This window comes from Miscanthus floridulus, chromosome 8 (assembly GCF_019320115.1).
Source record: "Miscanthus floridulus cultivar M001 chromosome 8, ASM1932011v1, whole genome shotgun sequence".
NCBI classification, from domain to species: domain Eukaryota; kingdom Viridiplantae; phylum Streptophyta; class Magnoliopsida; order Poales; family Poaceae; genus Miscanthus; species Miscanthus floridulus.
In genome coordinates this window covers 110708024-110719129 of record NC_089587.1, presented here as the reverse complement: position 1 = coordinate 110719129, position 11106 = coordinate 110708024, and the positions used below count along the sequence as shown (strand labels likewise).

At 59.5% G+C, this 11106-nt stretch overlaps 1 protein-coding gene across 1 annotated transcript; it reads right to left on the bottom strand.

The window, feature by feature from the left end:
• Positions 1-4812: 4812 nt before the first annotated feature.
• On the bottom strand, positions 4813-6353 carry LOC136469726 (uncharacterized). The gene is made up of 4 exons (XM_066467806.1): positions 5980-6353; positions 5879-5897; positions 5168-5818; positions 4813-4884 (listed from the first exon to the last, which is right to left on the bottom strand). Exons 1-4 carry the CDS (start codon positions 6351-6353, stop codon positions 4813-4815), a joined length of 1116 nt encoding a protein of 371 aa, XP_066323903.1.
• Between the last annotated feature and the right edge of the window lie 4753 nt (positions 6354-11106).

The following is an 11106-nucleotide window of genomic DNA, read 5'->3' as shown; positions in this document are numbered from 1 at the left end:
GAGCATACCGAGGGAGGTCACCAAGCATGCCTTGGACATCCGGGCCGGCTCTAGACAGGTGAAGCAACACCTTCGCCGATTCGACAAGGAAAAGCGTAGGGCCATCAGCGAGGAGGTGTAGAAACTCTTGGTGGCCAGGTTCATCAAGGAAGTGTCCCACCCAGAGTGGTTGGCTAACCCCGTGTTAGTTAAGAAGAAAAATGGGAAATGAAGGATGTGTGTAGACTACACCGGTTTGAATAAAGCCTGTCCAAAAGTCCCCTTCCCATTACGTCGAATTGATCAGATCGTTGACTCCACTACGGGGTGCGAGACCCTGTCTTTCCTTGATGCATATTCTGGTTACCATCAAATCAAGATGAAAAAGTCCGACCAGCTTGCGACTTCTTTCATCACCCCATTCGGCATGTACTACTACGTGACTATGCCTTTCGGCCTCAGAAACGCAGGGGCCACATACCAGCGGTGCATGACCCAGGTCTTTGGCGACCACATTGGGCGAACCATTGAGGCCTATGTGGACGACATCGTGGTCAAGACCAGAAAGGCCGAAGATCTCGTCGACGACTTGAAGATAGCCTTCAAATGCCTTAGAGAGAAGGGCATCAAGCTCAATCCCGAGAAGTGTGTGTTCGGGGTCCCCCGAGGCATGCTCTTGGGATTCATAGTCTCGGAACGCGGCATCGAAGCCAACCTAGAGAAGGTCTCGGCCGTAACCAGCATGGGACCAATTAGAGACCTCAAGGGAGTGTAGAGGGTCATGGGATGCCTTGCGGCCCTGAGCTGCTTCATCTCACGCCTCGGCGAAAAGGCTTGCCTCTGTACCGCCTCTTGAGAAAATCCGAACGCTTTTCCTAGACCCCCGAGGCTGAAGAAGCCCTCGCCAAGCTCAAAGCACTGCTCACCAATCCTCCCGTCCTAGTACCGCTGGCCAGAGACGAGGCCCTCTTACTCTACGTCGCCGCAACGACCCAAGTGGCCAGCGCTGCCGTAGTAGTAGAGAGGCAGGAAGAGGGACATGCTCTACCCATCCAACGACCTGTCTACTTCATTAGTGAAGTACTCTCCGAGACCAAAACACGATACCCCCATGTCCAGAAGTTGATCTACGCCGTAGTCTTGGCTCGACACAAGCTGCGTCACTACTTCGAGTCTCACCCAGTAACTGTGGTGTCATCTTTCCCCCTGGAAGAGATAATCCATAATCGGGAGGCTTCAGGTAGGATAGCCAAGTGGGCCGTCGAACTCATGGGGGAAGCCCTGACCTTTGGGCCTTGGAAAGCAATAAAGTCTTAGGTCTTGGCCAATTTTGTGGCCGAGTGGACTGACACCCAATTGCCACCTGCTCAAGTCCAGACAGAATGCTGGACCATATACTTCGACGGGTCTCTGACAAAGACCGGGGCAGGCGCAGGTCTGCTCTTCATCTCACCCCTCGGAGTACACATGCGCTACATAGTTTAGCTCCATTTTGCCGCCTCCAACAACGCAGCTGAATATGAGGCCCTCGTCAACGGCCTGTTGATCGCCATCGAACTTGGAGTACGGCGTCTCGACATCCGAGGTGACTCACAGCTCGTCGTTGATCAAGTCATGAAGGAGTCAAACTGCCTCGACCCCAAAATGGAGGCGTACTGCAAGCTGGTACGCCGCCTGGAAGACAAGTTCGACGGTCTCGAGCTCAACCACATCGTGCAGAAATACAACGAGGCTGCGGACGAACTGGCAAAGATGGCCTCGGCACGAGCTCCGGTCCCCCCGAACGTCTTTGCTAGGGACCTCCACAAGCCTTCCATCGACTATGCCTTGGCAGCGGAAGAGGGCCCATCGGCCGAAACCACCACGGGGCTCGACGCCCCCTCTACTGCCGAGACTCTCTCGACCAAGCCCGAGGTCATGGAAGTCAACACCGAGCCTCCCTAGACCGACCAGGACACGGACTGGTGAACCCCGTTCCTTGATTGGCTTGCTCGGGGAGAGCTTCCTAGTGACAGGACCGAAGCCCGATGGCTTGCGTGGCGAGCCAAGACTTACGTCCTCTGCAATGGCGAATTGTACAGGCGAAGTCCCTCTGGTGTCCTCCAATGATGCATCACCGCCGAGGCAAGCCGAGCCCTACTTTGAGACTTGCACGCAGGGGCCTGCGGGCACCATGCGGCGCCTCGGATGCTCGTCAAAAATGCCTTCCGCCAAGGGTTCTACTGGTCGACGGCGGTTGCCGACGCCACCAAGTTAGTACGCTCCTACGAAGGATGCCAGTACTATGCTCGGCAGACGCACCTCCCGGCCCTGGCCCTCCAAACCATCCCCATTACGTGGGCGTTCACCGTGTGGGGGCTTGACATGGTCAGGCCTCTGCAAAAGGCCCCCGGGGGCTACACCCATCTACTGGTAGCAATCGACAAGTTCTCCAAATGGATCGAGGCTTGTCCGATCAATCGAATCAAATCCGAGCAAGTAGTGCTGTTCTTCACTGACATTATCCACAGGTTTGGGGTCCCTAACACCATCATCACCGACAATGGGACACAGTTCACCAGCAAAAAATTCTTGACGTTCTGTGATGACCACCACATCCGTGTGGCCTGGTCGGCCGTAGGACACCCAAGGACCAACGGCCAAGTAGAACATGCCAACGGCATGATCCTACAAGGCCTCAAGCCAAGAATTTACAACCAGTTGAAGAAGTTTGGCAAGAAATGGCTCGCCAAACTCCCATCGGTCATCTGGAGCCTGAGGAACACTCCAAGCCGAGCCACGGGGTTCATGCCTTTCTTCCTGGTCTATGGAGCCGAGGCCATCCTCCCCACTGACTTGGAATATGGTTCCCTAAGGCTACAGGCCTATAACGAACAAAGCAACCGCACCACCCGAGAGGAAGCCCTCGACCAACTGGAGGAAGCCCGAGACGTTGCGCTGCTGCACTCGGCTAAATACCAGCAAACCATACGGTGCTATCAGGCCCGGCGCATCCGAAGCCGAGACTTGAAGGTAGGTGACCTAGTGTTGAGGCTAGCGCAGAGCAACAAGGGTCGCCATAAGCTGACCCCACCATGGGAAGGACCGTACATCATCGCCCAAGTGCTGAAGCCTGGGACCTACAAGCTAGCCAACAAGAAGGGCGAAATCTTCACCAATGCTTGGAATATAGAATAGCTACGTTGCTTTTACCCTTAAAATTCCAAGCATTGTATATATTGTTTCTTGGAATACAATTGAAAAGCGTTCTTTAGTTGTTCTAATTTTTCGAGAAACCCCCCCGAGCCCATCGTGGGTCTCGGCAATACGATGACACTGTAAGGGAGACTCGGCTCTGCCTCCGCATAACCGAATCTCCCTCGGGGGCTAGATGGGGGATTCCCCCCTAAGTCCCACGCACCATTTTTTAGTTGCTTTTCGAAAAAAAATCCTACGCCAAACCCTCTAGCACGCTCTGACGAATCGGTTGCGAAAAACCCAAGGACCGAAAGCCCGTCTCAGGGCCAGAAGGCCGGTAGAGTCGCGAGACGGCCTAAGCCTCCGGGCTACGGCACTCCCTCACCACCTTTCGCCCAGGGGATGGCTTAGGCTCCAAGGAGGTTTTTTGCGAAGAAATTTGATCAGAGACAACAAGAGGGCAGAGGCTCAGAAACACAAGACAAACGATTAAAGAAACACGAGTACTTCAAAAAGAAAGGCCTCCACGGCCACAAACATTACGATACATAGTTAATTCCTATTCTATTTACATGGCCTCTTAGGCCTAGGTCATGGCTCAAGGCCTCTAGCATCGGCAGACGGCGGAGGAGCGACCACCTCCTCTTCGAACAGCTTGGCCAATGCCGTACCGGGGCCCTCCGCCACCTCCATCAGCTTCGCAACCGCCTCGTCAGCCTCCTCGTCATCGTCGGGCAGGACGTAGCCATCGCTGATGGCTTGGAGGTCAACGCCTATATAGTGCGAGGCAATGACGGCCAGCGCGTGCTTGACGCCCGTATGCAGTGCTCCTTGGAGCCGCTCATGCACTTGACCGCTCAATGCAATCAGACGGCTCCCAAGGGAGCTACCCGATTCAACCCCCTCGACCTCCAAGGCCTCACAGGCGGTGCGGGCGGCACTCTTCAGCGCCTCGTGCCCCTTGATCTCGGTCTCGAGCACCGCCTGCACCATGACGGAAGCCTCGGCTGCCCGGGTAACCTCTGCCTCCGACTCTGTGCCACAGGAAACAAAACGGGGTTGAGCGCAAAGGAAAACAAGCTAAATAGGGACGGAAGCCTACGGAACTCACCCTTGGCCTTTAGCTCCCAGCGTCGGGCCTCGACCCGAGAGGCCTTGGCTTTCTCCTTCAGGCACTAGGCCTCGACCCAAGAAGCCTTGGCCGCCCTAGAAGCTTCACTCCCCAGCTCTGTGTCACACCAGGAAGTTAGGGAGCGAACATAAGAAAAAGCGAATAAAATGAGGGGACTAGGACTCACCCTCGGCCTTTCCCCTCCAAACCACAGCCTTGGTTCGCGAGGCCTCAGTCGCTGCAAGGGCCTCATCCAAAGCACCTTTCGTCAGCTGGTGCGTACTCTGTTCCGCTCCTAGCTGCCCAGCAAGAGCCTTGCCCGAGGCCATAGCTTCTTCGGCTCAAGAGCTGAAGGCATCCCGATCACTGGCCACGCGGGTGAGCTCCTCCTCCAACTCCTTGACCCATGCCGCCAGAGGGGCGAGCTGCTCCTGAGCTGTGGCCGCCTCGACCTTCGCGTCGGCACAATGAAGGCGGAGGTCCTCCACCTCTGCGCTCCGCACCGACAGGAGCTCGTTGGCGCCTGCAAGAAGGCCCTTCTGCCACTAAAGCTGGTCCCAGATGTCCCTCTCCCACCGAAGAAAGACCGACTTGCTAAGGGACCGGGTCTTGAGCTCCTGGGATAAACAGAACAGGGGTCAATCCCTACAAACAAAACTCGGAAAAAGACCACTACATGAGAAAAGAAAGCACGAACCTGGGCGACTCCAGGCAGATCGTTGGCCACCACGGACAGCGCCGTCCGTAATGACCGCTCGGCCAGCTAGCGGTACTGCTCGAACATGTCCCAACGACCGCCCTCGGCCACGTCCTCGAGGGCAAACAGAGGCTCCGCCTAAGGTTGTCCCGACTCTGCCACAGGACACGTGGGTGATCCCACCCGCGGGGCTCGGGTCATACTCGCGCGAGGGCCGAGCTTCCCTCTCTCGGGGTTGGAACCGGCTGTTCCACGACACCGGCCACCTCAGCGCTAGCCATCTCCTGCGCTCGGGAAGTATCATTGGAGGAGATCGGAAGGACCTCCACCTCCCAGGCGCTTTCCCACAACAACGGCAGGCCTTGAACCAAGGGTGCCACCGAGGCCTCCGCCGCCTTCATCTCCACTTCCTGGGCCGACAGCCTTGCCACGATCACGTCAGCCTCGGTGGTCCCGGGGGCTCCGGCCTCCGCCATCATGACCTCGGTGGTCTCGGGGGCTCCGGCCTCCGCCATCGTGGCCTCGGTGGTCCCAGGGGCTCCAGCCTCCGCCATCGTGGCCTCGGTGGTCGCGAGGGCTCCGGTGCCTGCCGCAGCGGCCTCGATGGTCCTGGGCACCGCAGCCTCCGTCGTCCCGGCCTGTGAAACCCCAGGAACCTCGATCCCGGTGGTCTCAGCGGCCAAGGGAACCTCGGCCGCATCCGACCCACGGGCCTCGCCATCGCGGGGCGGAGGCGCTCCCTCCCCCGTCTGTGTCAGGGCCGCCACAGCAGCCCCTCCTTGGGTGGCCGGCTCCTTCGGGTCGGCCCTCGCCGATGCCGCGCCACGTTGCAGGGCGGCTTGCGCCTCCACCACCTAGTGGGCGGTGGAGCCAGGGTTAACCTTGAGCGCTTTTAGGGGCGCCAAGGAAGGCACCTCCGCAGGCCGCTTTCGGCTAAGGACAAAATGTTTGCAAGGTCAGCACAAGACAAAAGAACAAACAGAAAGCACTGCGGCTCAACCAAAAATACACCTACCTCGAGCGGGGCTGCAACCGCTTCGGCACGGCGACCCTTGTCTGTGCAGGCAGTGGCGGCGGCAGAGGCACGGCGTCCGTGTTCATCGGCGCCGGTTGGTCCTCGACGGACCCCGACGCCCCCTCGATCCTCTGTGGGGGCAGTTGCGTCGCCCCCGCCGCCACCTGCTCCACCGCTGCTGCCGAGCCCACCGGGCTGACGGCACGCTTGCCCAACGCCCGCTCCTCGGGCGTGTTGGCCTCGGCCCCGAGGTGGGCAACCACTGACCCCGGGGCGGCTCCTCCTCCTCCTCTTGGGAGCGTCGGGCTACTGGCCGACGCCCCAAGCACCGCCTCCCCTATGTCAGGGAGATGGTCCAGGGGACCCTGCCCCATCTCGCCCTCGTCATCCCCATCCAAGGCGTCCGTCGATATCGACGGCGATGGGGACTCCTCCAACGGGAGGCCATCCTTCCTTTGCTACCGGCGGTGCTTATCCAGTTCCTCATGCGCGAGGATCTTCTTCGTGCGCTTCGCCGCCTTCGCGTCCTTCCGCTTTTTCTACACCTCAGCGTGCGCCCAGTTGATCGCCCGCCGCCTCACGTCCTCGGGAACGGGCGGCGGAGAGGCGCGCACGTCCCTCATCCCCTACAGGAATGGCGAACGCGCATAAGGGAACGAGAAGTAAAGAGAAACGGAGGAGGCTCGGGGGCTGCAGCGGCACGCGACTTACCAGCGAAAGGAACCCACACGACGGGCGCATCACGATGGGGGTCAGGTTGCCGCCCCTCAGCTTCGCCTCCACCGTCTCCCCCACTCGGCGAAGAATTTCCTCGTCGGAAAGGGCAGAGGAGGACATCCGGATGCCCTTGTTTGGCTCGCCCGGTCTCATCTCGAACAGGCGCCGCCGTCGAGCCATCAGCGGCAGCACCCTCCGGCGGTGGAAGGCAGCCACGACCACGGCCGCAGTAAGGCCATGACCCTGTAGCCTCTCCAGCCCCTCCAGAAGCGGCTACAGCTTGGGCTGATCCTCCCTCGGGACGTTGTACTTCCACCTCTCCGAGCAGCTCCCCACAATCCGCCTAGTGTAGGGGGGAAGTCCGCCATTGTCGTTGCGGAGATAGAACCAGCTCGTGTACCATCGACGATTGGATGATGCGAGCTGGGCCAGGATGTAGAGGTGCTGGTGGTCCTGACGCACTTGGAGAGTGCAGCCGCCGACCCTCACCGCTTTCCTCATGCCCGACGTGCCCGTTGGCTTAGTGGTATGCCCCGCCCGGAAGAGATGGAGCCACAACTCCCAATGGGGAGCAATCCCCAAGTACCCCTCGCAGACAGCGACGAAGATGGCCGCCTGCGCAATGGAGTTGGGGTTGAAGTTGTGGAGCTCCATGCCATAGTAGTGCGGGAGCACCCACATGAACTGATCCACCGGAACGTCGAGGCCGCACTCATGAAAGGAGATGAAGCTCACGACGTAACCGTCGTGAGGCCTCGGCTCCGGCTCGCTCGACGAAGCGATCCACTCCGGCCTGTTGGGGTCCGTCACCGGACGAAGGGGTCCACCGTCAATGAGCGACTGAAGCATCTCCATGGTGACGTCAGATGGATCCCAAGGGTCTGCCTCGATGACAATGATGTCGCCGACCATGAGTGCGGCGGAGGGTTCGAATGCAGTGGTGAGTTTGTCTCTCTCTCTCTCTCTCCCTGGCACGCCCTTCTCCCTTCTTCCCGGCGCCCGCTGCTCTAGCGACGGCTCGATGGGGGCAGAGCTAACACAGGCAAGGTAAGGTGGGGAGGGACGAGGTTCATTGCGTATTTATGCAGGGTAAAGGCGAAACGGATGGGCGATGAAATCGGGGAAGTTTCCCCCAGATCCGGCGCGGTTAACCCTGATCCGATTTTACCGCCCACGTGCCCACCTTTTCCTCATTAATTGCGGGAACAATTACGTCCCATCCGCTGACACCATGTCGCGCCTGACCGCTGCAGCAGCAGGCGTCGTTCCGTCTCCCCGGAAAACCGCCTCAAAAGGTGCGCCAGCTGTTGCCGAGCCGATGGGGAAGATATTCCCCCCGCCCTATTCCTTTCAGATGAAGGAACCAAGCGCTGAGCCTATTACGGTCCAGGGGTTCAAAGGCTGGGCCCCTAGGGGTTTCGACAGCCGCCCCAGGGCAACAGAGTCAGGGACGACCGCGAGCGAGCCCACACGGGGCCGAGGCCCAAGCAAGCGAAACGCTTGGGACGCCCTAAGTCATGTCCGAGACCGGTAGGGAGGTCTCCGAATGGGATCCCATCGTAGGGAGGCGCCAAGCCGCCGGGGCCCAGCGAACGGCCTCGGCACCCACTAGAGAAACCCTCCGGTACTCTTAGAGTGCATCTCTGGACCGCTAGCAGTCCCCTAGCGAACGGGGCACGGGCCTCCACTCGGACTTACCCGATAATAGCTCACCGGAAGTGCCACCGCTCGTGCCCACCGAGGGTAGCCTATCACATTCCACCCCTCCTTCCGAGCGAAAAGGAAGCGTGAGGGTCGTACAAAAAGCCAGGGGAACCCCTGACGGACCTCTTGCTCCATGCAGAGGCTAAGGGGCTCTTCCTGCAACCTTACCGAGACCTAGCGACCCTGGCTCGCAATCGAGGGGGCTCGGCAAAAACAACCCCTCCTTCTGAGCGAAAAGGAAGCGCGAGGGTCGTACAAAAAGCCAGGGGAGCTCCTGACGGCCCTCTCGCTCTGTGTAGAGGCTAGGGAGCCCTTCCTGCAGATATGCCAAGACCCCGCGACCCAGGCTCGCACCCAAGGGGGCCTCGGCAAACAAACCCTCACGCGCGAGGGGCGTACAAAAAGCCAGGGGAACTCCCGACGGCCCTCTCGCTCCGTGTAGAGGCTAGGGGGCTCTTCCTGCAACCTTGCCGAGACCCGGCGGCCCAGGCTCGCACCCGAATGGGCTCGGCAAATGACCCCTCCGTCCGAACGAAAAGGATATGTGAGGGTCGAACAAAAAAGCCAGGGGGACCCCTGACCGCCCTCTCGCTCTGGGCGTAGGCTCGGGGGCTCCTCCTACACCCAAGACAAAGACAAACGACCTAAGCTCGTGCTAGAAGTTTCGTTACAAACACGATAAAGGGCACCGAGCCCGTTATGGTCCAGGGGTTCGAAGGCTGGGCCCCCTAGGGTTTCGACAGCCGCCCCGGGGCAACAGAGTCAGGGACGACTATGGGCGAGCCCACATATGGCCAAGGCCCAAGCAAACGATCGCTCAGGGCGTCCTAAGTTGTGTCCAAGACTGGCAGGGAGGTCTCCGAATGGGATCCCACCGTAGGGAGCCACCGAGCCACCGGGGCCCAGCAAATGGCCTCGGCACCCACTAGAGAAACCCTCCGGTACTCTTGGAGTGCGTCTCTGGACCACTAGCCATCCCCTAGCGAACGGGGCACGGGCCTCCACTTGGACTTACCTAATAACAGCTCATCGGAAGTGCCACCGCTCGTGCCCACCGAGGGTAGCCTGGCACATTCCACCCCTCCTTCCGAGCGAAAAGGAAGCATTAGGGTCGCACAAAAAGTCAGGGGCACCCTTGATCGCCCTCTTGCTTTATGCAGAGGCTCGGGGGCTCTCCCTGCGACCTTACCGAAACCCCACGACCCGAACTCACACTTGTGGGCTCGACAAATACGATAAAAACTCCTCACTCAAACACGAAAAAAGCCCCTGGAGGAGTAAATCCACTCCTCCAGGGCCTCGGGGGCTACACCCGGTGGGTGCGCTCGTGCGCACCCACCGAAACCTCAAGAAGCAAAACACAATCCCTACAGGAGCGACTGCAAGCCAAGTCTCGACAAACCCTCAGGGAGAGTGCACGCACTCCCCCTAAGGCTTGGGGGCTACTGTCGGGTACCATAAAATGGGGTACCCCGAGCGTACACCAAAAGAGTCACTTAAATCCCATCAACAATGAAGCCAGAAGGTAAGCCATGGTTCATCATCGGCCCCGTCCGAGCCCACTGGCTCTCCGCCTCGCCTTAGGCCTCGCACGGGAGGTCTCGACGCCCTGACAAAATCTCCGCCTCGCGCGAGGCCTCTCGCGGGAGGCCTCGGCAAGTAGCACAATCTCCATCTCGCTCGAGGCCCCGTGCGTCCAGCCTCGAATGAGACAGCTATTCTCCGTATCGCTCGAGGCTGGCTTGTCAATAACCCATCGCTCCCGCCTCGACCAGTCTTTCTGACAGCATGTCACGTCCTATTAATGCATCAACCACTCCCGCAATCTCAGCCGGACGACTGCTTGACACCACGGAGTGGCCGACGGGACAAGGAGTCGCATCAACACCATACCGGCTAAAGATAAGGCGCGGCGGGGATTACCGGCCACTGTGTTCTAGCGCTGTGCCCACGATCAGCGCCGGTGCTACGCTGTGCCCCGTAACACCCGCCCCGAAGACAACGCAGCATAGGAAGTCTGGCCCGAGTCATCATCGCCTCCGAACCAGCGTACCAGATCGACCGCTCCCTCCGAACCTCGACACTCTACGTCAGGGCCTCGGCCATCTCGAGATTCATGTCTGCTGAGACCCCCACCATGGTTCGGCCTCGGCGCCAACCGAGCCTCGGCCTCGCGCGCAGTCAACCCACAGCGACCCGCACGCTGACCGCCGTGCCCGCTTCGAGGTAGCCCTGGAGCTCCCATGACGCACAGGATCAGATGTGACCAGCACATTGCCCCAGCGCTTCAAGGACAGATCACTCCGACGACCACGCCGCCACAGGAACAGGCTACAGGGCTCGGACATGCCGCCTCCGTTCGCACGACGCCGTATAGTTAGCACACGTACTACCCTTGTCCTCCATTCAACTATAAAAGGAAAGGACTTGGGCCATTTCTAGAGAGGAGGACACACGCACCCACAAAAACAACACCATGTAACACGCATACTCCCCCGCCGCCTGAGAGCAACGTCTCAAGCAGCCCGCATCACTCCACGCTGAGACCTGGGACTAGCTCCCTCTCTCACCCAGCTTGTAACCCCCTACTACAAGCACTTCGGTGCAAGGAATACAAGATCGATCTCTCAGACTGGATGTAGGGCACCGATTGCCTGAACCAGTATAAGCCTTGTGTCTCTTTGCATCACCATCCGGGATCAGGAA